The sequence below is a fragment of the Myxine glutinosa genome, chromosome 1, assembly GCF_964187855.1.
Source record: "Myxine glutinosa chromosome 1, kmMyxGlut1.1, whole genome shotgun sequence".
NCBI lineage: Eukaryota > Metazoa > Chordata > Myxini > Myxiniformes > Myxinidae > Myxine > Myxine glutinosa.
The window spans coordinates 112902207-112929548 of NC_136261.1; the positions used below are offsets into that span (position 1 = coordinate 112902207).

General features: G+C 44.2%; 2 protein-coding genes across 3 annotated transcripts in view; one reads left to right on the forward strand and one right to left on the reverse strand.

Annotated features, from left to right (window-relative positions):
- The window catches only part of LOC137427541 (ER lumen protein-retaining receptor 2), a 15975-nt gene extending 4052 nt beyond the window's left edge, over positions 1-11923 (forward strand). Inside the window, exons 2-6 of the mRNA XM_068117120.2 lie at positions 4027-4127; positions 6028-6186; positions 6427-6679; positions 11625-11700; positions 11820-11923. Of these exons, the coding sequence (XP_067973221.1) occupies positions 4027-4127; positions 6028-6186; positions 6427-6679; positions 11625-11659 (548 nt within the window). The 3' untranslated portion in view covers positions 11660-11700; positions 11820-11923. The remainder of the gene's footprint in view (positions 1-4026; positions 4128-6027; positions 6187-6426; positions 6680-11624; positions 11701-11819) is intronic.
- A 2024-nt stretch (positions 11924-13947) lies between these two features.
- The window catches only part of SMURF2 (SMAD specific E3 ubiquitin protein ligase 2), a 102910-nt gene continuing 89515 nt past the window's right edge, over positions 13948-27342 (reverse strand). For both annotated transcript variants that reach the window (XM_078776163.1, XM_078776169.1), the window contains exons 15-19: positions 23854-23991; positions 23557-23677; positions 20602-20803; positions 20433-20508; positions 13948-15670 (exon numbers count right to left, since the gene is read on the reverse strand). In XM_078776163.1, the coding sequence (XP_078632289.1) occupies positions 15571-15670; positions 20433-20508; positions 20602-20803; positions 23557-23677; positions 23854-23991 (637 nt within the window). In that variant the 3' untranslated portion in view covers positions 13948-15570. The remainder of the gene's footprint in view (positions 15671-20432; positions 20509-20601; positions 20804-23556; positions 23678-23853; positions 23992-27342) is intronic.

Here is a 27342-nt window from a genome sequence, read left to right on the forward strand (position 1 = left end):
ACATCGACTGGGAGAAAGTTTTTCCCACTCCTCCATGCAGAATTCTTTCAGCTGTGCGATTTTTGAGGGGTTTCTTGCATGCACAGCTCGTTTCAAATCCCCCACAACATCTCGATGGGATTTAGATCCGGGCTTTGACTTGGCCATTCCAGAACCCTCCATTTCTTTCTTTTCAGCCATTCCTTGGTGGATTCACTGGTATGTTTAGGGTCATTGTCATGTTGCAAGGTCCACCTTCGGTTGAGCTTCAACTTTCCGACAGATGGACTCACATTATCCTCAAGCACCCTCTGGTACAATGAAGAATTCATAGTGGATTCTATGATGGTGAGCTGCCCAGGCCCTGATGCAGCAAAGCTGCCCCAAACCATAATATTTCCACCACCATGCTTTACAGTTGGTATCAGGTTCTTGTGGTCAAATGCTGTCTTTGGTTTTCGCCAAACATGTCTTCCGGTGCTGTGGCCAAATAGCTCTACCTTTGACTCATCTGTCCAGAGCACATTGTTCCAGAAGTGCTGGTCTTTACCTTGGTGTTCATTGGCAAACTTTAGTCTTGCCATGATGTTCTTTCTGGACAGCAATGGTTTCCTCCTGGCACACCTCCCATGTACATCAAATTTGTGCAGCCTCTTTCTAATGGTAGACTCGTGCACTTTGACATCAACAGTAGTAAGAGCTACCTGTAGGTCCCGTGATGACATTCTGGGGTTCTTAGAGACTTCTTTCAGCATCTTGCGATCTGCTCTCGGGCTGAACTTGCTGGGGCGGCCTGGCCTGAACAAGTTGGAAGTTGTTTGGAATCTTCTCCACCTGTAGATGATCTTCCGGACAGTCGAATGATTGATTTCAAATTGTTTGGAGATCTTTTTAAATCCCTTCCCAGACTCGTAGGCATCTATAACCTTCTTTCTGAAGGCCTCGGAGAGCTCTTTTGATCGAGGCATGGTGACGCTGCACACTTCAACAACAAAGAGCAAACCAAACTAAATGTCTGAGGTTTAAATAAGACAGGTTCCTCCAAGATCCTCTCCAACGATGTTCTAATCATTTGCACCTGATTCTAATTTTAGGTATTTGAAGAAGTGATAAATGTAGGGGTGTACTTACTTTTTCCACATGCGAAATTTGCATTTATGTTTATTTAAATTATACAATAGACTACCAAATGTAAATGTTTCATGATATTTGTTATATTATATCACCTTTATCTATCAATATTGTTGAAATGAAGATCAAATAGCTGTATGTTGAAATATGTTGAAAAAGTCCAAACTTTACATGGGGTGTACTACTGTACTTACTTTTTGGTGTGTGTGTGTGTGTGTGTGTGTGTGTGTGTGTGTGTGTGTGTGTGTGTGTGTGTGTGTGTGTGTGTGTGTGTGTGTGTGTGTGTTTGTGTATATATGTGTGTATTTGTGTATATATGTGTTTGTGTGTGTGTATATATGTGTTTGTGTGTGTATATATATGTGTGTGTGAATTAGAGAGAGACAGAATTGTGAGGAACAGAAATGAAAAAACGAGGTGTATGTGTATGTGTACATATGTGTGTGTGGGTGTGCACGCACATGCATTCACATGTTATCAGAAGTAAATACATTGTGTAGATTACATCATTTGTGCATCTGATAAATTGCCAGTAACCATTTTGTGAATCTGAATGTGCAGGTGCAGCATCTAACTCAATATGTCGAAATGTCACACAGGTCCATGCCTGTGGTATTCCCACGGGTGACCCCACTAATATAATTATATATATTTATGTTGTTGTTTTATTTTTTCCCTTTTTTGTTGTTGTTGTTTGGTTTGCCTTGTTTAATGGCATTATACGATTACTAGAACGACGGATCATATATTTAACGCAAGATATAGGTGATCATATTTCCACATCAAACCATCCTTACCACAAGATGGTGTGAATGAATGAATGAATGATCGTTTTAAGGCCATTTTCCCCGCTAGAGCGGGGGTTAGCCTTGTGGGCCCCATCACAATCATGGTTCCCTGTTTGAGGCAATGTGTTTTATGGCCGGATGCCCTTCCTGACGCCAACCCTTGGTCACGCTCTCACGATGCGCAGGGATACGGTGTACCTATTCTAAACCGGGGTACACACCGTGATCATTCATCCCAGCAAGCTGCTACTCAATTTGCCGACCTCGGAAGGATGACAGGCTGAGTCAACCCCCCTGGCGTTAATTCAGCCATCGATCGGGATTCGAACTCAGGATCCTAGGATCCCAAGCCGGCACCCTAACCGCGAAGCCAACACCAGGCTACCACAAGATGGTGTATCGGTTATAAATACACTTACCTTTGACCTTGGACTGGGTTCAATTCCCAACACAACCATAAACTGTTTTAATAGATTGGTGCTTCACAGGCAGGGTGTTGCCCGACAAGGTATCGCCCCTCGGATGGACATTAAGCCGGCTGTCCTGTCTGCTAGCATTACGTAGTTCGTGGATGTTAAAGATCCCACGGTGTCTTTCACGAAGAGGAGGCAAGTTGTCGCCACCAACCTCAACAAAAATACGACTTCCTGTCACTTCCAGTCCAACGCCGAGCCTGGCCCGTCAGTTCGTCAAGCACCTGGGCCCAAATCGTTCCCCTTCGACCCTACGATAAGGTGGGAGTAATGGGGGCCATTAAAGAAAAAGAAGTGGTAATAGTATTGTTGTGGGAGTGATCTTTAGGGGTTAATAAAACTTTAGTACTGTATAACGATACTTGTTTTTCTTAGCATTTATTTAGATAAGCGTGAAGTACTATTTGTGTAATAGATATGAATTGCGTATGTACATTAAGATTTTGTTTTCCCTGCCCTACTGTTGTCCTCCCCTATTCAAATGTCAGGCTGAACGTTTTAAATGTTATTTTCCTCTGTTTACATGTCTTTACAAAGCACACATGAGAGCTTTGCAGCTCAAGCCATGACAATATGCAGGTGTGGTGAATCTGCATTGAGAAAGGCTGTATTGGCCTCACCACGGAAGCTCACACAGGCCGGCACAAGGACAGATCAGCGGTTGTCTATTGGCGGACGGCTCATGCTGAGAGGCGGTTGACCATTGATGAGAAAGCAGAAAGAGTGGCTGTTACACTGGAAGAGAGGCAGCTGTTTGGAGGAACGGCTGTTGTGCAGAATGAAGGAGAACACCTGAGTGTGCAGAACTGAGTGTGCCGCAGCTGTGAAACATTGATATCCCCCAGGACTTCTGCACAGCTGGCCTCTGGGTTTGATAGTGACCTCTCGACATTGTATTTGTATTCCTGTACCGTGTTCTTGTCGAGAGAGTGAACAGGCCCTAATATAAGAATTGTTAAGAAGTCTGCATCGCTTGAGACCGCATTGTGGGTAGTTTGGTGGGAAATTGTTTGTTGTTTATTGTGTATCGCTTATTGACGATTTACTGTGGCTTTAAAAGTAACACGACCAGCGCTCAGTTGTTGTTGTTTTTGTATGCAGCCTGTGGCTGCTGGTTGCATCATTTCTCTGGAAGCACGTTTGTGCCGCTGATGCAGTGCCCCAATTACCAGTGACCTGGTACTCAATACGCCGACCTCGGAAGGATGACAGGCTGAGTCAACGCCCCTGGCGTTAATTCAACGATCGACCGGGATTCGAACTCAGGAACCTAGGATCCCAAACCAGCACCCTAACGGCTGAACCAACACTAGGCTCAAGCGCTCAGCACACTTAGTAAAGGACATTATGGTCATAACCAGCCACTCGGTTATACATCTGACTGACACACCGTGCGAGCACGTAACCCTCAGTCAGCTTCATGCCCGTTGAAAAGGTATCGGTACTTAAGGCCTAGAACCCTGGTTTGGGGCCTCGGACCCGCCTGGCGGCCGTGGCCGGTTAATGGCCGTCGTGATACCGGTCGCGTGGCTACAACAGCATAATTTAGGTAACGGATCATGCCAATAGTTGGAGCCAAGCACACTCCTTTGCTCTTTTAGCATCCAGAACTTTGTTGAAAGGAATTTTGTGACCTTGTGTTTCATTATTTTCAGGAATTTCAGGGAAAAGTCAGATATTGTTCCTCTTGGTGTTCATCACTCGGTACCTGGATCTTTTCACGGTTTTCATCTCTCCCTACAACTCGTGCATGAAGGTAAAAGTGTTGTGTGCCGCACTGTTCCAAATCTGCGTTCGTATTCACATGGAGATGTATTTATCCTAGCATCGATTGATGTTATCTTGTGTGTTGTGGGGTTTCATTAAAAGTTTCAGTTTTGCATTAATCGAGATATATTAGGATGTGGTGTAGTGTGATGTTATTACCCCACGCACGTGAATCGAAAAGCGGGGTTAAGCAATCGGTTCACTTCTGTCTGTCTGCCGGTCCACTGTCCGTGTGTCTACAAACGTCAGTTCACGATCGAGGAAGAACTTGATTTAGATTGAATGTTTTGTTTTGAACATGAATCGGAAAAAAAAACCTGTCGTGTTACAGTACTTTGGCTCTGAATTCATCCCCATCGCGCATGCGTAGAGAGGAGTGAGATAATCTTTTTTTACTCTGTCTCTCTGCCTGGCGGTTAAACACAATTGAAAATCATTCCAAATAGGAACTGTTTTTAAGGACGTCATAAAGGAAATGTACAACAGGTACAAATAATTAATGTAACGTGTTAAATAATGTGGTGTAAAAGATGCTGCGTCAACGGTGCTGAACTTCCAGAAATTTTTAATACGACCTTTAAAATCTTTATCTTATTTCAATTGAATTATATACTGAACACTACGAGGGGTAATGTGTTCGATGAACTTTCGAGTTACCCTCGCCTGAGGAGAGGGTATTGCATTTGAGTCCGTTTGTTTGTCTGTTTGTCCGCACAGAATAAATATGATTTTCTCTGCAACCGTTGGTCCGATTGACAGGAAATTTTCACCATAAGTGCACCTCCACCTGTAGAATTTCTTTAATGATAAATTATGACATCATGGGTCACATGGTACGGGCGCCATCTTGGAAAAACCTAAAAACATATATCTGCGAAAGCACTGCATAGAAAAAAAGGAGACATAGCTCATTGTAAAGAACTCTGCATGGGGAATAACATATGTTAATGATTGTCATAGGTTCCTCCATAATGACGTCATAATTCGACAAGTACAAAACTTCATCCGATTAAGATGAAATTTCTTGAGCGTCATCGATGGATAAATTGGTTGTGAAAACGTGGTCACGTGCTTCAGCCGCCATATTTGTTTGACACAAAAGCCTTAAAAAAAACACCAAAAACACATCCTCACGAGGGTCTGCAATCTCTCATTGCTCTTTCTTGTTGTATTATGGAATTTTTTCAGTTTTGTCACCATAGTTCTTTTAAAAGTGGGAAAAGATTTAATTTTGCAGAAGAGGGCTGCAAGTTTGACTTTGCCAAGGAATAGGAGTTAAGTGTTTAGTAATGTGATTCAACCATACTTGGTGGTATAATGATTAGAGTGTGCTACAAGTCTGGGAGATTTGTGGTTCGAACCCCAGCCGAGTCGTGCCAAAGACTTTGACAATGGTACGTGCTGCTTGCTTGCTTGCTTTGCTCAACATTTAAAAAGGATAGAACACGGACAAGCACGAGGTTGGCAACCATTGCAGAGACTTTATCAGCCTAATTGTTGGCTGCCTCCAACATTGAAGTTCCTTGTAAGGAACTCATATTTATTAGTTCTGTTGTTTTGCTCTGTGGCAAGGATTGCATTGTGTGGTTTGCCTTCCCAGTGATAGGCAGGACTGGAATTTGGCCAGTGTGGTGGTGATAGCATATGCACTCTTCCCGAAGGACACTGTGGGATATTTAATGTTCACGAATGCTCACAGAAGAGACAGCCAGTTTAACGTCCATCCGAGGGACGGCACACACGTTGATGAATAGTCCTTCGTACAAAATGCCAGAATGACAATTCATGACTGGGCTGAAATTCAAACCCAGTCTTGACAGCACAGAGGTAAGCATGAGTAATGCGATATAATTTGCAAAACGTTGACCAAGTCTATTCTCATACACTAGGTGGTCTACCTGTCCTGCTCCATCGCAACACTCTGGCTCATCTACCAAACATTCAGTAACTCTTACGATGCTGCAAATGACACCTTCCGTATTGAGGTTTTGATCGTGCCCCTCGGAGGTCTTGCGGTACTTGTCAACCATTACTTCACACTCTTCGAGGTAACTACCTAGGAAAGTCCTGAATTCCTGACGAATTTTTTTTAACTTTACAGTTTGTGTTTGTACAGCATGGGTTTGGTTATAGTCAGGGAGTTGTACGTGCTTTATAGAAAAAGAAAAAACACATTCCTTATCGGGAATCCTTTATATACATACTCTCATTCCAATCGTATGCACTTAATAGAGGTGCTCGCATACCAATAATAATTAATAATTTGTATTCCCTTATCAAACCCACAGATTTTGTGGACCTTCTCTATCTATCTGGAGGCTGTCGCTATCCTGCCACAATTGTTTATGATCAGCAAGACTGGTGAGGCAGAGACAATCACCAGCCATTACCTGTTTGCCCTGGGTCTCTACCGTGCTCTGTACCTGGCCAACTGGATCTGGCGCTACTACAATGAAGGATTCTACGATCCGATCGCCATTGTGGCTGGTGTAGTTCAGACCGTCCTTTACTGTGACTTCTTTTACCTCTACATTACCAAAGGTAATTGACTCGCTTCTTGTGTGGTGTCATTATCACAGGCTTGTGAGGTACAATATTGTCACGTTCCTAGTGATTAATATCCTCCAAGGAAACGGATAGCCGAACGAGCTTAACACTCCAAGGCGTTCAATCCAAATATGACGGAGTTAATTTAATACGCCTGGGGGGAGGGCAGCGAAGCCCTTACCTTCACGGACCCCACTGGACGTCTTTGACGCTGCGATAATAATCAATCCAAACCGACACGGAATAAAAAATGCAAAAATACCGGCTTTATTGAAAGAAATGTGGCAAGTGGCGATGTGTGCTAACCCTAACCCTAACAACCTCTACATTACCAAAGGCTTTATTGAAAGGCGTTTAATCCGAACGAGCTTAACACTCCAAGGCGTTCAATCCAAATATGACGGAGTTGATACGCGCGGGGGAGGGCAGTGAAGCCCTTACCTTCACGGACCCCACTGGACGTCTTCGACCCCACGATAATCAATCCAAACCGACACAGAATTAAAAATGCAAAAATACCGGCTTTATTGAAAGAAATGCTGGTAACAAAAGAATGCATGTTACAACATAAAATCCAAAATGGAGGGCTCCCATACTCCCATACTGACCCGTTTTCACACAAGGGGAAAAATATATGTGAAAATAAAGCGTGTTTGTTTAGGTACTTAGCTCTGAGCGTCTCTTGAACCCTGTCGGGAATCGTCACAGCCCCCGCGTCCTTGCGCGGGAACAGCACACTGGTTAGCGCGAAGTCCGTGCGCGGGAACAGGCCTCAGCATGCAGCCCGTCCACCCAGCTGCACTCGTCTTCGTTGTCCGCTTCACCAGCACCGACGTCTCCCCGGTTCACTCGGCACGGCCCTCAGCTGTCACAAAGCTATGGCCAAGCACACCAGAGTCCAAGCCGCGACCGTCCCTCCTCACGATCGTCAAAACCTCCAATGTCCCTGGCGCAAGAGCGCTATAAAATGTTACTGTTCCCTTTCAATGTCGCTGGCGAAAGGGAAAGTAAATATCGACCATTTGCTATGTAGGCCAGCCCGGAAAGAGAGAAAAAATGTTGGGACACGAGTGTTCACCACCAAAGCCAGGACCCAAAGAGAAGAGCCAGAAAATGTCGGAACACAGTCTTTTGTTCTCTCGGCTCTTTCGTCACCCTACTATGTCCGCGTGTGGTCAAATCAACGGCCGCCACCACATCACTTTATCGCCGTCCTGACCAATCCTTCTTCGGGGCGTGGCCTCATCGCCACTTGCCGGCCTTTGTAATCACCAGGTCGGTGGTATCAGCTGTAGTTTCCAATGTCCTGTTCCGGTTACTTTTATTTATTGTTATAATGCATGCCTATTGTCTGGCTATGTGTGTGTGCTGCATTGTCATGAGGAACAAAGGGGAAATAACAGAAGCAATTACATACAGGGGATTTACCATTAATCGCTAACTAATTAACATAACCCCACCCCTCATCATGGGAACAAAGATACACTCTTACACGACATACGGTCTAACGGATCCCTACTTATGGTACATGGGGTTTCTTCTTCTTCTTCATCTCGACATTCGGAGCATGGTAATCTATACACTTCTAGCTGGACTAAGGTATTTCATGACCGACCCCTCACAAACGTAACAATATTTATGGGTTAAGTTTTATGAAAGAAAATTCTGTTTGTAATGAACAACCTGGCTCTCTACCATAAGCATTACCTTTATTATTCCCCGACACAGAGGGGACTTTAGGTTTGCCCTACGTCTGTCTGCCTATCCGTCCCATTTGTGGTTTTCTGCACTTTTATCCATACCCTTTAACATATTCAACTGAAACTTGGGACGGGGCTTTATGACAAGCTGTATGCTAATGGAACACACTCAGCGAGCTGCATGCTAACGGAATACACCATGCTTTTTCACATTTCTCTTTATTAATTCTAATTCTTGCTTTTGTTCATTTTCCACTTTATCTATATTTTGCTCTTGATTTCTCTTTCTTTATCTATCATTGTATAGGGACAAGTGAATTCTAATAAAAAAGTTTTTTTTTGTAGGGCTCACTTAGCTGTACCTGGATGGGTTTGAGGGTAGAGGGGTAGCAGCTGAAACCCAAATCCTATCAAGGTTCCTCATGAGGACTATCTTTGCTTATTCAGGTTCTTACTGATGACTCAAATGCAGTACTTGCTCTTTAATTTGATTATAGTTGATTGCTCATTATTTCCAAACTTCTTAATTTTACAAGGTAACTTTTTAAAGTGCGTGTACCTTCTTGTGTATAATATTATAAGCTGACTTTGTGTCTGTGGGTCATATGCGCTGCCCATTCTACAGACCACGCCTTCCCTTCTCTCCCCCAACATCATAAGCACCGCCTTTTAGCCAAGCCACATCTTTCTCACCGCCTTTTAGCCAAGCCCCATCTTTTTCACCACCTTTTAGCCAAGCCACATCTTTCTCACCGCCTTTTAGCCAAGCCACATCTTTCTCACCGCCTTTTAGCCAAGCCCCGTCTTTCTCACCGCCTTTTAGCCAAACCCCGTCTTTCTCACCGCCTTTTAGCCAAGCCACATCTTTCACCGCCTTTTCGCCAAGCCACATCTTTCTCACCGCCTTTTAGTTAAGCCCCGTCTTTCTCACCGCCTTTTAGCCAAGCCACATCTTTCTCACCGCCTTTTAGCCAAGCCACGTCTTTCTCACCGCCTTTTAGCCAAGCCCCGTCTTTCTCACCGCCTTTTAGCCAAGCCACATCTCGCTCACCACCTTTTAGGCAAGCCACTTCTTTCTCACCGCCTTTTAGGCAAGCCACATCTTTCTCACCGCCTTTTAGCCAAGCCACATCTTTCTCACCGCCTTTTAGCCAAGCCACATCTTTCTCACCGCCTTTTAGCCAAGCCACATCTTTCTCACCGCCTTGTAGCCAAGCCACATATTTCTCACCGCCTTTTAGCGAAGCCCAGTCTTTCTCACCGCCTTTTAGCCAAGCCCCGTCTTTCTCACCGCCTTTTAGCCAAGCCACATATTTCTCACCTCCTTTTAGCCAAGCCACATATTTCTCACCGGCTTTTAGCCAAGCCACATATTTCTCACCGCCTTTTAGCCAAGCCCCGTCTTTCTCACCGCCTTTTAGCCAAGCACCGTCTCTCACCGCCTTTTAGCCAAGCCACATCTTTCTCACCACCTTTTAGCCAAGCCACGTCTTTCTCACCGCCTTTTAGCCAATCCACGTCTTTCTCACCGCCTTTTAGCCAAGCACCATCTTTCTCATCGCCTTTTAGCCAAGCCACATCTTTCTCACCGCCTTTTAGCCAAGCCACATCTTTCTCACTGCCTTTTAGCCAAGCCACGTCTTTCTCACCGCCTTTTAGCCAAGCCACATCTTTCTCACCGCCTTTTAGCCAAGCCCCGTCTTTCTCACCGCCTTTTAGCCAAGCCACATCTTTCTCACCGCCTTTTAGGCAAGCCACATCTTTCTCACCACCTTTTAGGCAAGCCACATCTTTCTCACCACCTTTTAGGCAAGCCACATCTTTCTCACCGCCTTTTAGCCAAGCCACATCTTTCTCACCGCCTTTTAGCCAAGCCACATCTTTCTCAACGCCTTTTAGCCAAGCCACATCTTTCTCACCGCCTTTTAGCCAAGCCACATATTTCTCACCGCCTTTTAGCCAAGCCACATATTTCTCATCGCCTTTGAGCCAAGCCACATATTTCTCACCGCCTTTTAGCCAAGCCCCGTCTTTCTCACCGCCTTTTAGCCAAGCCACATATTTCTCACCGCCTTTTAGCCAAGCCACATATTTCTCACCGCCTTTTAGTCAAGCCACATATTTCTCACCGCCTTTTAGCCAAGCCACATATTTCTCACCGGCTTTTGGCCAAGCCACATATTTCTCACCGGCTTTTAGCCAAGCCACATATTTCTCACCGGCTTTTAGCCAAGCCTATCTTTCTCACCGCCTTTTAGCCAAGCCACATCTTTCTCACCGGCTTTTAGCCAAGCCACATATTTCTCACCGGCTTTTAGCCAAGCCTATCTTTCTCACTGCCTTTTAGCCAAGCCACATATTTCTCACCGGCTTTTGGCCAAGCCACATATTTCTCACCGGCTTTTAGCCAAGCCACATATTTCTCACCGGCTTTTAGCCAAGCCTATCTTTCTCACTGCCTTTTAGCCAAGCCACATATTTCTCACCGGCTTTTGGCCAAGCCACATATTTCTCACCGGCTTTTAGCCAAGCCTATCTTTCTCACCGGCTTTTAGCCAAGCCACATATTTCTCACCGGCTTTTAGCCAAGCCTATCTTTCTCACTGCCTTTTAGCCAAGCCACATCGTTCTCACTGCCTTTTAGCCTGGAATTATCCGAGCTATAGAACCACGATGTATGAAATATGTACATAAGCGGTGGGGTGGGCAACACTGGGTGCCGTTGCTTGTACTTTTATGAAAGAACTTGAATTCCTGTGGAACGACCTTCCTGTGGCTATTCTATCCCAACTCTATTCCATCATGTGCTTCCTTCAAGTGGTGCACCATCGTGTCATCCTCTATTCCTACCTGCAATTCTTTCTCCCGTCATTAACCCGACCCAAACCAACCCTCTTACTTTCAGGTTACTGTTTCCTCCCATCCGCTCTCTTTTCATGCTCACGTTCTATTTATCTTACTTTTTGTGCCCAACCATTCATCACCTTGCTCTTCCACGAGTCTCCATCATGTAAAGAAAACTTTTGTGTGTCATCTCATCATTATTGACTTGAATATGCAACATGAGATCAGAGTTTGAAACTCAAAAGATTTGAAAAAAAACCGATCAGATGAAACTCGCTGTAATTTGCCTTTTGTCATTTTTTGGTATCAAACTGGTTAAAACAATCAACCTCATTTGACCAACCAAGGAATGTTACAAGTTTTCTTTTTAAATTCAATTGTTTTCTCTTTTACAGTTCTGAAGGGGAAGCGGATTAGCCTGCCCACTTAAATGGTGGAATTCATTGCCAAGAGGAGGAAATTCAAGAAGACGTAATCATACTTTATATATATTATATATACACATTCATAAGTTTGTTGCTAGCACTTTTGCATGTAACCTTTTAGCAGGTTGTTGTGGTCTAAAAGGAAACATTTTTTCTGTTATTCAGTGTTGAGAGAACTACTTGATGGAAACTGGCAAGTTAACCAATCTCAACACAGGGATATCTGGGTGAAGATTTCATTTGTTAAATAAAGTTGGAGAAAAAGAAAATGTTATTTCACTTGCTTAATCTAGCGGAAGACTCGCCAACCTCAAGGAAAATATTTCTCACTTTTCATTTCAGCAAAGTAGAATACTTTTTGGTGACGAGTCTTCACAGATGTATGTCATCCACTCACATTTGTACACAGGTAGTTTGCTTTTTAAAATATCAGTCAACAGTCTTTATGTTCAGCAATTGGGCTGTCTAGCCTGGGTTCAAATGTCACACGAGCTGTAACTGTAGCCCTGGTGCTTTGCATGCATGGCAATACATCAATGTGTACAAGAAAGTTAATCCAGATAACACTAGAACGGCACTTGGTAGACCGCATACCTCCACCAGGCTGAACAGTTTATGTTTTGTATCCCACCATGATCGTCATGGGGGCCCACAAGGCTAACCCCCGCTCTAGCAGGGAAAATGGCCTTAAAACGATCATTCATTCATTCATCCCACCAATAGGCCGGATCTGGATTCGGACCTGAACCAAAATCTAAGCGACTTGTTCTTGTCAAATAACTAACTCGTCCACCAAGTTTAGTCATAATCCGTCCACAACTTTTTGAAATATGCTATGTATCAGTTTTGGCCCGATCTCTCAATGGTGAAGAATCACTTTTAAATTCTCTGGTCCGGAACCGGATTCGAATCTTCACCAAAATCGAATCGACTCTTGTCACATATGCTACCTCTCCAACAAATTGTCAGAATCGGTCCACAACTCTGAAATATCTTGTGCACAGACATACACACAGACATGGGTGAAAACATAACCTCCATCCACCTTTGGTGGTGGAGGTAAATGTACTGCTCGCCTTCATCGACTATAATGATAAAGTAAAATTGTGGTTTCATAATTCTACTCCTGGGGGTCAGTGAGTTACCTTCTCCAACTACCTGCCAATACATAATTTCCATTCACCTTCACCGTTAGATTTGGCTACATTTGTATTTTGCAGATAGTATTGTGCCAACTACTACCACTACTCCAACAGCCCCAATTATTCCAGCTTTTTTGAGGTGGCAGTGCTGGGACGGTTTTTGGCTTGTCTTTCCAGCTGGCCTGCAGAAGAAACCAGCTTGACCACACCTGACATTCGAATGAAGGTGGCAGGAATTTGTAATTTGTTTAAATGCCAGCGATAACACCTCTTCGCAAGGTGCACCGAGATATTTAACGGCCGTCGACGACTGGTTTTAGCAGACGGGTCTGCAAGCTCAACATACTTCCAGTAGATGGGGCACACATCGATGCATCATCCCACAGAGGATACACCAGGGGTGACAATTAATCTGGGTAGAGATTCCACCCGATGCCAGACATCTCAAACGTGAGTTCACATACATCTAAGCTATCCGGCTAGCCCTTATGATTGTGCAAACTAGAGTTTTACTTTGGTGGACGAAAGTTTGACAAACTGTTGGAATTTTAGTTACATTACAGAAAGCCAAATGAAATCGATATATAATGGAGGGGAAGTATGTGTGTGCACTGTACAGTATGCTGTATGTTTCATCTACTCCAAGGATTTGACCTAGGAAGCTGAGACGCTAAGGGATTAATGAGTGCACCCTGACGGTGTTTCCTGTAGTTTTGTTTGATTCCATTAAGTTTTGAAAAAATGTATATATTCTGCACAGCTTGGCATTGTCTTCCTTTGGGGAGAGCAATTGGAATTATCCGAGCTATAGAACCACGATGTATTAAATGTGTACATAAGCGGTGGGTAAGTTTGCTTCATGTACGCAAGCCAGGTTATTTTTATTATCGGGAGGGATTGAGGCAGCGGTCTGTTGCCTATACACCGCCCGAATAAAGGGACCGTGTCAGAGGAACATGCTCCATGCTGTAGGGTGGGTTCTCTGCTATAGTATTAATAATCAAAGATAATAAAATGTTATTGGACCCCCCCCCTCACCCCCCACATCCTCTGGTGCTTCTCTAAGGAGTGGATGCTTCTCTTATTTTTAATGATGGCATAATGGGTTAAAGAACTACCAGTCAGTATCACAAAAAACCACAGGAGATAGATTTATAAATACTCACTTTAATAAAACTTTTAATATTTTAAAAAGAAACAAATAGAGAAACCATTCAAGTAACAAATACACGCACATACAATCGGGCCTTTTCTGCTTCTTTGCCTCAAGAGTTATAGAAAAAATAGGTTTGAAATACAAAGCCCCGAAATGTTTGTCCTCAGCTGGGAGACCAAAAGCCATGTACAAAATTCGCACGGCTCTCGCTTATACACTAACAGTCCAAATATAGTTCCTGTGGTCGAGAAATAAAAGTACAGTATAAAACAAAAGGGGTAATATTGCAGGCAGATATTTTTGTATAGTATGTGCATGTTGTGTTGAAAAAGGCCACTTGAATGAGGTGAGTTCAAATGAGGACTTTAAATAAGGACTAAATAAGTTATATTTAAAGGGCCTCCTTTTTGAGAATAAGACCGACTGCATGAGAAATCAAACCATTTGTTATTGCTACTGCCACTGCATCGGGTAAAATGTGGAAAAGTGGCGGAATCGTTTGTGCGGAACGATTCAAAACCGTCAAGAGAGCCGATTTCATTGCACTAGCTGTCGGCGCCATCCGGACCACAGTGCTGTGTTTTTTTGGTTTATGGTTCACAACTCCCTCCAACCAAAGCTGCCACCTCCTTGCAATGCAATATGCTACAATTTGAAAGATCAGTCGGTGGTTTAAAAAAAAAGTTTCAATGAATGCAATAAAACTATCATTCAAACGACCCTTGTTCCACACTTCAGCAATGGATTAAAACTCTTATTGCAAAATAATCCCCAATAATGCATGGGGTTATGTAAAAGTTTTAATTTGATCATTTTCTCCCAAATAGATCGCATTCGACCGAGGACGTTCTATGACCGAGTCTAAATGACCATCAAACCGTAGCCCTTGAACCTACATGGCCATTAACTGCTATGTATCAAAGTGAGCAAAGCGACAAGATGATAGGTAAGTCTGCTGAAGAACAAGGCACCGGTAAGTCAGGAAGTGTTTTTAGGGTCTAATTGTGCTCCAGTGGGATGAGTGTCTGATTTGGGACCAAAAAGTATGGCAACCATGTCTTAAATACCAGTATTGCTGATTGACAGATTGAAAAAACGAATAATACCACTTGGTGGCAATACTCTCGTTCTGAGAAATTAAATGGCTTTAGTTTATAGCTTTGAAAGGATGGTAAAATATGAAGCTTGCTGCTCCCAAAAACGGCAATACAGGTACAATGGGAAGGAGACGGGGAAGAAATTTAAAACGAAAGCATAGTTATTTTAAAAGATGAGCTTCTGACAGGTAAGATATTCACCTAAAACGGTTGAAAAATAAACCAAGTCTTTCAGGAACCTGCCTGGCACAGGACCCGGCTGTGGTGCACACTTTGTGTATGAATTATAAACCAAGATGTGGTGTGGGTGGAGTGGAGTTGTACAAATATAGAGAACAAGGTCAGAAAAGGAAGTAAATGGGAAAAAATCACAGCAATATTAGATGTAAAAATGATTCAAAATGGCAGCGGATTATAAAAGTTAGTCGGTATAAAGATCTTAAATTCGGCTTCCTCAACAATGAAGAATGGCAGGCTGAAGTGAATAAGTGAAGAGAGCGCACAGTTGAGGAGGTGTGTCCTCACTCGACGGCAAATCCACACGTCTCCTCGACGGCTGTCAGTAGCTTTTCATACAGCTTATCATACGACTCGTACTGGGGAAGGTCGATCCGATTGAAACTGCGAAAATAACAATGTGTCAAACATGGCACACCTTGCTTTGGCATTGCAAGCATTTTTCAGAAATTACATTTGGGAGATGAAAACTTTCACCTGGAAAGGAAAGGCTAAATGGGGTAACATCAAAGTAGTCTTCTGTCACACCACTCATGATAAAATGGTAGCTTTTGGGGACAAGTCAACGATAAAGGATGCGAGGAACAAATGGAAATTCGATATAAAAGACCAGAAAGTAATATTTACTAAAAGATAAAAAAAATTTAAAACTCCACACTTGCATTACAACCTTCTATTGGAAAATATAACATCACTCGGTAGAGCATATACCTCTGCCAGGCTGAACATTTACGTTTTGTATCCTACCAATAGGCAGGATCTGGATCCGGACCTTAACCAAAATCTATTCGGTTTGTTCTTGTCACCGACCCGACTCATCCACCAAGGTTCATCCGAGTCCGTCGAAAACTTTTTGAGATATCCTGCTATATGTCGTTTTTTGCCCCATTTCTCAATGGTAAAGAATCGCTTAAAAATATTGGATCCGTAACTTTTGGCATTAGACATCAACATTAATAATATCCAATCTAAACCGATAATCAAATTTAAAACATCGTTGTCATCTCTCGAATCTATTCTTTTATTGAATTGATGAAATACAGTATAATCAATCAAATGTACCATACTAGTGACAAAGCACCAGTGCTACCAAAACAGTTCCTGGGCATGGATGGGATTGCTCGGAAGACGACAGCAAAACCACCCAGGACGTCAGCCTCTGTGCTCTGTCCCCCAAATATTCCTACAGGTCGCACAAGATCTGCCAGCAACCCTCTGATGGTTAAACTGCCGAAATCTCGGCTCTCTGCTCACCTTCACTCTTTCATTCCTCTTTTCTCCCGCCTCTGGAACAAACTCCCTCACTCCCTTCAATCCCACTCCTCCCTCCAGGTCTTTAAAACAGCTGTTCACCACCATCTCTTATCTTCCCCCATCCAAAACCTTGATCTTTTCTACCCCTGCTAATTCACCCCAGATCCACCTTGTTTGAAATTCCAACTTCTTTCCTGGAAGTCCTGGCAGTGTCCATATGTTTTATACCTCTCCCACTGCCCCCTTCCCATGCCCCCCCCCCCCCAAAGCCCTCGCCCTCTCTCAGATCTCTCGATGTCTCCATGTCTCTCGGTCCCTGCTCTCAAATGTTGTGTTTGTGTCCTTCCCCCTCTCTCCCCATCTTGTCTACCGCTCCCGATGTTATATGTTTTATGTGTCGGTTTGTCTTTCTGTGTGATTAATGTTCGCTCTTTCACGAGCCTCGATCTTGTATACAAAAAAAAAAAAAAAAAAAAAAAAAAAAAAAAAAAAAAAAAAAAAAAAAAAAAAAAAAAAAAAAAAAAAAAAAAAAAAAAAAAAAAAAAAAAAAAGGCAGGAATTTGTAAGATGTTCAGGGTACCAGCGACAACTCACTTCCCTTTCATGAAAAGAAAGGTACCTTTGGATCTTTAACATCCACCAACTAATGTTAGCAGATGGGACACCCAACCTGGCATCTATCTGAGCTATGGCACACGCTGCATGCAAAACACCAGGGTGACAGTTTACAGCTGCTTCTATATTAGTACCTCGGCTACATGGCTCAAAGGCGAGTGTGCCTACATTTAGGCAATCCCATTTTGACAAAGTGTGGCACAAGGGCCTCATCCATAAACTGATATCATACGGTATTTCTGGAAGATTGCTCGATATAATCTCTGACTTCCTACATCCTACATGCCATTTATTTATTCATGCAGATTTTTTTTTTTTAATGGGATTTTGTAAGGTAAGGTGTTGCAGGAACTGAGTGGTGTGCTGACGAGGAGGGGAGTGTCGTTGAAGCTGAAGGGAAAGGTGTATGCTGCTTGTGTGAGAAGTGTTGTGATTTATGGGAGCGAGACATGGGTAATGAACGTAGAGAGCAGCAACGAAGGCTGGAAAGGGTGGAAATGCGAATGGTTCGGTGGATGTGCGGAGTATCGTTGAGAGAGAGGAAGACAAATGATGAATTGTGAAAGATGATGGGAATAGAGCCTGTGATTGATGCTGTGAAGAGGATCAGGTTGAGATGGTTTGGTCATGTGTTGAGGAAGGATGAAAGTGACTGGTTGAGAAGAGTGATGGAAATGAATGTCGAATGAAGTAGAGGACGGGGAAGACTGAGAAAGACTTGGCTAAAGGTGGTGGAAGAAGAAATGCGGGCAAGGGGGTTAACAAGGAGAGATGCAGAAAATAGGGCAAAATGGAGAAGATTGACATGGGGACCGCAAGGCTAACCCCCGCTCAAGCAGGGGAAAATGGCCTTAAAATGCCTGTTGTTGTTGTTGTTGTTGTATTTTGCCTGCCACAAAGCCTAAAAGGCCACTCGAGGTGGGGCTACACAAAGGGGGGAAAAAGCATAGATATTAGACAGAAAGGAGGTATTGACATACCTCTTGTGGTATTGACATACCTCTTGAATTGAGGTAGGTTAGCATAGAGGGGAAAGCAAGATGCAGGTAAACTGTTCCAGTGATGCAGTATGGAGAAAAAAAACTACAAGAATACCTCATAGTCTTACACCTTGGGACAGATACAGTGTATGAATGGGAAAAAACTGCCAAACGTGTAGAGCGACTGAAAATATGTGCAGGTGGACCAAACAACCTTTGAAAGACGCTCAGGGCACATTCCATGATAATATCGATAGAAAAGGCTCAAGGAAGCAACAGAGCGGCAGACTGAGAGAGGTTCCAGGGATGATGCCAACTCCTGTCTCACCAGAATGGCAGCACGTCGCTGGATTCTGTCAAGAAGAGATAGGTGACAGGCTGGGGCACCAGCCCAAATATGGCAATGATACTCCATAACCCTGGTGTTCCTGCATGGTGTCCCTGGTGTTCCCTGGGTGGTCCCTGGAGCCCTGGTGTTGGGCAAGCGGCTAGGGTGAGGGCTGAGGATCCTAGGATCCTGGGTTCGAATCCCGGTCAATCGCTGAATTAACGCCAGGGGGTTGACTCAGCCTGTCATCTTTCCGAGGTCGGCAAATTGAGTACCAGTTCACTGGTAATTCCCTGTTTGTCGTAAAAAGGCGACAAAAAGGGTTGGCGTCAGGAAGGGCATCCGGCCGTAAAACATTGCTTCAAAAAGGGGACCAAAAAACAACAACAACCACGGTCCCCGAAAAAGGCCAACCCCCGCTTGCGGGGAAAAATGGCCTCTAAAGGTGGTTATACTCCATAACAGGACGTATAGTGGCCTTGTATAGTTGAAGAAAAGCAGCTTGAGAAAGGTTTCGCCAAGCACTAAATAAGCAGCCAAGGCGCTGGAAGGCTCTTTTAGCAATACCAGAGATGTACTTTTCCCAGCTGAGGTTTGAGCTGATATCCATTCCAAGCAGACGGATAACGGGAAGTTTCTGGAAAGGCGAAGAATCCATAGACAAGATTGGAAAACAAGGTGATCTTGAAAAGGACACAGACAACAAGTGGGTCTTGTTTTGGTTGGAAGTAACAAGCCAGTCTTTTCCGCAGTTTATCACACTCTCAAGATCCTGATTGAGAATGGTACTCGCATGATCACGGATAGGAGACAAGGTTCCTGCAGAAGTAGTATACAGTGTTGAGTCATCTGCGTAAATGCATAACTGAGAAGGAATGCAATCAGGCAGATCACTGATGTACAACAACAACAACAATATTGGACCCAACATAGACCCCTGAGGAACATCAGCATTAGTATTATGGACGGGGGACGACTGTCCTTCATGTACCACAAAGATTTGGCGATTTTTTAAGGAAATCGGAGATTATATCGAGCAGTCTTCCAGAAATACCGTACGATATCGTTTTATGGATGAGGCCCTTGTGCCACACTTTGTCAAAGGCCTTCTTGAGAGCAACAACCCTGGCTTCACCACGATGATCCAAAGCCCGATTCACATGTTCAGTGATGAGGGATAGAACATCACCAGAAGACCTTGACTGTCAAAAGCCATACTGGACATTAGTTAGGAGGTTGTGGGTTTCCAGTTGAGTCATGAGCTGTTGTTTGATCAAAGATTGAAACACTTTGCTTATGATGGGCAGAAGGCTAATTAATTGGCCGATAGTTAGCAGGATATGATTTCTCACCAGAGCCTTTAAAGACGGACAACAGGAGCCTGCTTCCAGCTAAGTGGAAACACAGACTTTGACAGACACAAGCAATACAGTTTTGAGAGAACAGAAGACAGTTCAGGGGAACATCTTCAAAACACTTGCAGGGATTCTATCTGGTCCAGTAGATTTTGAGATATCAAGCCCTTGAATAATGCTAACAACCCTCCTAGATGTGATGATGATACTGCAAAGCCTGGTATCAAGACGGGAAGGACAATTAGGCAATTGATGTCTGTGGCCTTCAAGTGTAGAGTTTGCAGCAAAATGCTGAACGAAGAGGTTGAACAAAGAGGTTATGAAGAGGCAGTTGTATGAATGAAATTGGCACCCCTTTGTATGAACTTGTCTAGAGCATTACTTGGTTCCTCCTAATAACACAAGGGTAGTCCAGCATTCACATGAGATTTTTTGAATGTCCCTTATTTTGTATTGTTTGGCATTTTCTCCAAGCTATGGAATGTCCCTTCTTTTCTATACTTTGCCACATGGTGCATACCACATAAAGAGGCCTTTTATATGCCCCTGGCATTTTCCCCAAGAATATATATATATATGTATATATATATATATGATAAGATTGCAGCACCCACCAGGTGTGAGCCTTGGGAAGGTTATCAGTGCTGCCTTCGATCTGATGAATGGTAAAAAGACGAGGTCCAGAGGCACCTGAAAGGTTACATAGCATTGTGGTAGTCATTGTTTGAATACAACCCAATGCATTTTGCTGCGAGTCCATACTGCCGTCACAATGACTCCCACCTTGTAATGCCTTGAAGCCTTGAAGGGGGACACGCGACGAGCCTGTGACAAACTGGAGGAGCCGGGCACGACGCTCCTCATCGAGCGACTCTACTGCTTGCCAAAACCAGCGAACTACAGAGCTCTCATTGGAGCAGTGTTTGAGCCGCGTATTTGCTTTCCAGTCTGCAACATCGATCTTTCCAAGGCCTCCAATGATCAGCTATTTTGGGAGACATGTGGATGAGGGGAAAAGGATTTGAAGAAAACAAGGTTAAAACATTTATAATTTTATGATTTAAAAAAAATGACAACCACTCACCAATCTCCTTATCTTGAATTTTGAAATTACCTGTCACACAATCTGTCAATTTCCCGACCCGGATCTCAGTCAACGGAGCATCTTCTCTTCTGGATTTGGTTATGACAAACTTCCCTGAAAATGTCTGCTGCTCTTCTTCTGCTCCAATCGGCTCATCTGATCATGTGCTTGTCAAAGTGGACATCTCTCTGACCATTCTCAGAGAGCCTCCTCAGCGTCGACGAGTCTGGCATTTCACTCAGGCCAACTGGCACGGTCTTCAAGCAGCCATCAATCATCTGGACTGGTCTCCCATCTCTACCGCCTCTGACATCAACTCATCCTGGGAATTCTTTCAAAGTAAATTGCTCTCTCTCATGCACAGATTTATACCATCTCGTCTTCAGTTGTCATACCCTTCCTCCCGTCCATGGTACACGGAATCTTGTGGTGAGGCTGTTGCCCTGAAACAACTTGCTTTCGTCTCCTGGAAAGCAAATCCAACGGAAGGAAATCTCATTTCCTTTCACAAAGCCCGAAACAAGTGTGTGTCTACCCTCAGGAGAGCCAGGAAACAATATCTCACCATTCTCAAGACCGAACTCTCTTATCTGTCTCCCTCTTCCAAATCCTGGTGGTGTCTGGTCAAATCTGTTTCTGGTGTTTGTTCCCCCTCCATCCCCTCCCTCACCTCAAACGGCTTAACGGCTGACTCCGCACGTGAAAAAGCTGAATGCCTCAACTCTGTGTTTGCCTCTAAATCTTGTGTCCCAAACCCATCCCTCTCTGTACCCACCGTACCGTCATACCCAGCTGCTCCTGGACTCTGTGTCCTTTCCTCCTGACAAGGTGGAAAAGTTTCTGGCAACCCTCGACTCTGATTCTGCAACTGGTCCTGACGGCATCAGCCCACGGGTCCTAAAATCATGTTCTTCTGCACTTTCACTCCCTCTTTCTGTTCTCTTCACCCTCTCTTTTGCTCAAGGTCATCTGCCATCTGCTTGGAAATCAGCCAACATCACCGCTTTGCACAAAAAAGGTGCAAAAACAGATCCCAGCAACTACAGACCAATCAGCCTTCTCCCAATTATCAGCAAAGTCATGGAATCCATCATTGCTTCAGATATTAAATCTTTCCTCTTCTCCAATGGCTTGATCTCTGATCATCAATTTGGTTTCAGACCTGGTCACTCTACTCTGGACATGCTGCTTCTGCTTTCTCAACAATGGATGGAGGTCCTCAACGCCAAACAGGAAATTAGAGCTGTCTCCCTTGACATTTCATGTGCTTTCGATACGGTCTGGCACCCTGCTCTGCTCTCCAAACTCTCCTCCTTTGGTATCCATGGAAATCTCCACGCATGGCTGGCGGACTTCCTCTCTGGTCGTAGTCAACGTGTGGCCCTGAATGGGTTTCTCTCATCTCCTCTTCCTGTTCAGGCTGGAGTTCCCCAAGGTAGTGTTCTGGGCCCTGTGCTTTTTCTGGTCTTCATCAATGATCTCTCTGACTCTCTTGAAAATCCTCTCTATCTCTTTGCTGACGACTCTACTCTTTGTCGCTCCATTCCTCATCCCTCAGATCGGCAGTCTGCAGCCTCCTCACTCTCTGCAGACCTGGACAAAATCACAGACTGGTCAAACAAGTGGAACATGTCTTTCAATCCTGACAAATCTCACACTCTTACAATGTCTCTCCGAAAGGACCGACTGGACAACCCTCCCATCTACTTTCTCAACAATCCTCTCCAAGAAGTTCTGTCGCTCAAGCTTTTGGGTCTCACTATCTGCCATGATCTTTCTTGGGAAAACCACATTTCCAAGCTGGCCTCCAAAGCCAGTCGCCGACTGGGCATCCTCCGTCGTGCGAAGTCCTTCCTTGGCACACCTGAGCTCCTCACCACATACAAGGCTTTCATCCGCAGCTCAATGGAATACTGTTCCCCCCTCTGGGCTGGTGCTCCTGCCTCACACCTTGCTCGGCTTCACGCTGTTGAGGCCAAAGCTTTCAGAATCATTGGAATCTCCTGCGATGTAGTCAACGCCGAGGGCCTTTCACTCACTCACCGTAGGCAGGTTGGTGGTCTTTCTGTCTTCTACCGACTCCTCTCCGGCCTTGCTCCCCCAGCTCTCTCTGTGCTCTGTCCCCCCAATATTCCTTCAGGTCGCACAAGATCTGCCTGCAACCCTCTTCTGGTTAAACTGCCAAAGTCTAGGCTCTCTGCTCACCTTCACTCTTTCATTCCCCTTTTCTCCCGCCTCTGGAACAAACTCCCCCACTCCCTTCAATCCCACTCCTCCCTCCAGGTCTTTAAAACAGCTGTTCACCACCATCTCTTATCTTCCCCCATCGAAAACCTTGATCTTTTCTACCCCCGGTAATTCACCCCAGAGTCCTTGCAGTGTTCATATGTTTTAATCCTCTCCCACCTCCCCCCAAGTCCTCCCGATGTCCCTGCTCTCAAATGTTGTGTTTGTGTCCTTCCCCCTCTCTTTTGTGTCCTTCCCCCTCTCTCCCCATCTTGTCTACCGCTCGCCTTGTTTTTTGTGTTTTGTGTGTCGGTTTGTCTTTTTGTGTGATTAATGTTAGCTCTTTCACGAGCCTCGATCTTGTATACAAAAACAAAAACAAAAAACAAACCATAATTGAAATTTTTGAAATCAACCAAAGTTCTTACCTCAAGTTCCTTTTCATCAAAAGGCTGGAGCAAGTGCTGAGGCACTAGTTCGTGGAAACCCTTCTGCAACGATAGGAACTGGGCCTCTATTCCTCGCAAAAAGCGCCAACTGACGTAGAGCCTGTGGCATCAAATTAGAAACACCACCATCAGCATTTTACTGACAACATAAAGCAACAAACACATGAAGCTTGTCATGACAAACACCAGACAAGACCATTTCAATGGCAAGAAGACACATTGTTTTAAACATTACAGAAAGCATTGCATAGCTCCTGAGTTCAGAACTCATCGCACCTGACGTAGTCTTTCTTGTTATCCTCCGTGACTGGCAGGTTCTGCCCATTGGGCCTCAGCTCGTGCTGTACAATCTGTCCAAATGCCTCGTGCTCCACGCAGAATGCATTCTCCAGCACACCTGTTATGTCATTCTCGCTGTGTCCGTGAACAAAACAGAAGAAAAAAAAAACTCCACTTCACAAGGTGCAATAAGCATGAACCGGTTAGCCAGCGCTAAGCAAAACATATGGTGCAATATCACTTTTGCTGGTCATCAAACTTCAATGCCTCTCTGCCCACCCTCATAAGCAACAATATTCCCCACTTTCTCCTGAATTACCCTGCGCTCGCGAAGCGCAAGGCAGGGTTAAGCATTCGAGTACGTACGTACGTGTCTGCATTTCAGTAAAGTAAAGTGTGTGCCGTGTCAGCATTTTAAAAATTCATTTTCTCGGCAACCATTGGTCTGATTGACATGAAATTTTCACCATAGGAGGGCCTCGTCCTGTAGAATATTTTAGTGAATACTATGACGTCATAAGTCACGTGGTACGGGCGCCATCTTGGAGAAAACAAAAAACTTTGCACCTCTATATCTCAAAAACCACTGCACAGAAATAATTGAGACAGGTCTCATTGCAAAGAACTCTCTATGTGGAATAACATATGTGAATGATGACATCATAAGTGCCGCCGTTATGACGTCATAATTCGACAAGTAAAAAACTTTATCTGATCAGGATGAAATTTCTTGAGCATCTTCTCGGTATAAATTGATGCAGAAATAAAATTATAATGAAGTCGTAGGTCACGTGGTTCGGCCGCCATATTGTTGAGTGAAAAGCCTGAAAAACCACTAAAATCCAATTTTCTCCAAAAACGACTGAACAGATCGAGGCCAAACTTTGCAGGCAGACTCGCATACCCATGACGAACAAAAAGGTCAGTGAGCATGACGTCATGCGTCACATGGTTTCGGAGTTATGACGTTTTTAAGCATAAACTTTTAAAACCTAGCTCCTCCCTCATTTTTGATCCGATCGAGGGGAAACTTCACAGATGTGTTCAGCATATCAGTCTACTAAAATGATCTTTTGGAATTTGCGACAGGTGACGTGGTTTGGCAGATATAAATAATTAAACGAAAATATTAAAAAATTTATAACTTGTACCGCTTCATTGATCGACATGAAACTTTATATTGTAGTAGAGGTAATGAAGTGTTACAAGTGTGCAAAATTTCAAGATGATTGAATGTACGGTCTGGAAGCTAGAAGTTGTTATTGCGTGAAGAAGAAGAGTTCTAGAGTGGGCATGGAATTAATTATCACACTGCACATGACAAGCAGTCAAAGTACGGAGTGACGGGATCATTTTGACGTCAAAGAAAATTCTGATTTCAGATTTGTCAATCGCTGGGGTATATTAACACAACCAAAACAGATTTGGCGAAATTCCGACGATTTTTGACGAAAATATAACATTTGTGTCTGCATTTCATTAAATTAAAGTGTGTGCAGTGTCAGCATTTTAAAAATTGAAACGTGGCTCATTGTAAATAACTCCATATGGGGAATAGGTGTTGTTAACGATGACGTCATTGTTGCCATAATTATGACGTCATAATTCGACAGGGACAACGCTTAGTCTGATCAGTTATGGATGTATTACAACAAAACTTGGTGTAAGAGTTCGTTTGGTGACAAGAACAAACCGATTGGATTCTGCTTCAGTTCAGAATCCAGATCCTGCCAAAAATTGGGATACCAAACGTAAACTGTTCAGCATGACAGAGGTATACAACATGCATTTTAAGGCCATTTTCCCTGTTAGAGCGGGGGTTAGCCTTGCGGTCCCCATGACGATCTTCCCCATTTTGCCCTATTTTCTGCATCTCCCCTTGTTAACCCCCTTGCCCGCATTTCTTCTTCCACCATCTTTAGCCAAGTCTTTCTCGGTCTTTGCCGTCCTCTACTTCCTTCTACATTCATTTCCATCACTTCTCAACCAGTCACTTTCATCCTTCCTCAACACATGACCAAACCATCTCAACCTGTTTCTCTTCACAGCATCAATCACAGGCTCTATTCCCATCATCTTTCGCAATTCATCATTTGTCTTCCTCTCTCTCAACGATACTCCACACATCCACCGAACCATTCGCATTTCCACCCTTTCCAGCCTTCGTTGCTGCTCTATGTTCATTACCCATGTCTCGCTCCCATAAATCATAACACTTCTCACACATGCAGCATACACCTTTCCCTTCAGCTTCAACGACACTCCCCTCCTCATCAGCACGCCACTCAGTTCCTGAAACTTCTTCCATGCACATCTCACTCGAGCAACCATTGCCGAGTGTGATCCACCTTCTCCATTCAGCCCGCGTCCGAGGTAGCAAAATGTTTTCACACCTTCCAGCTTCACGCCGTCTCCAAGATCCAACTCAACATTTCCTCCATCTGCAGCTCCCTCTGTGCACACCTTACATTTTAATGCAGCTGCCACACTGGTTAATGACCCTCTCAGACCACTACATTTTTGATGAACCCACTCAGCGCACATTGTACATTGAATGGAGTTCACTCCGACACCCTTCCTGCACACAGCACACGGCCACTTCCCAGTTCTTTCCACCTCACCACATGCTTTACCACTTGCCATTACCTTCGTCTTTCCGATATTCACCTTCAGACCTTTTGTCTCCATACATTCCTTCCACTTGTTCATCTTTTCCTTCAGTCCGTCCATACTTTCCGCAATCAACACCAGATCATCTGCATACAACTCCCACGGCAAACCCTCCTTTACGTTCTGAGCCAGCACATCCATCACAGCTACAAATAGTAGTGGACTTAGTACTGACCCCTGATGCACTCCCACCTTCACCTCAAACTCACCACTGTTCCCGTCCTTCGTCCTTACAGCTGTGCGTGCTGTTTTGTACATTGCCATCACTACTCTGATCAACCATTCCTCCACTCTTAACTTCCTCAATGCCCATGTCACTACTTCGCGTGGAACCCTATCGAATGCTTTCTCCAGATCAACAAACCCATGAAACAACTTCTTCCTCTTCTCCATGTACTTCTGCTGCAACTGCCTTACAATAAAAAGCGCGTCTGTCGTTCCTCTTCCTGGCATAAATCCAAACTGCATTTCGTCAATCTTCACTTTCTTCCTTATCCTCCTCTCCAACACCCTTTCCAATACCTTCATTCCATGCTCCAATAACTTTATCGCTCAATATGAGCCACAGTCCAGAGGGTCACCTTTCCCCTTGTATAGAGGGACGAGGGTACTCAGTTCCAAATCCACTGGAATGCGGCCTTCTTTCACCACCAGATTACAGATCTCTGTCATTCTCTTCACACCCCAACTTCCCGCTGCCTTCAACATATCTCCCACAACTCCCGTCGGCCCTCCCGCTTTTCTTCTCTTCATTGCTTTTATCGCTTCCTCAACTTCCTTCTCAATTATCTTCTCTGCCGGTCCTAAAACTGAGTT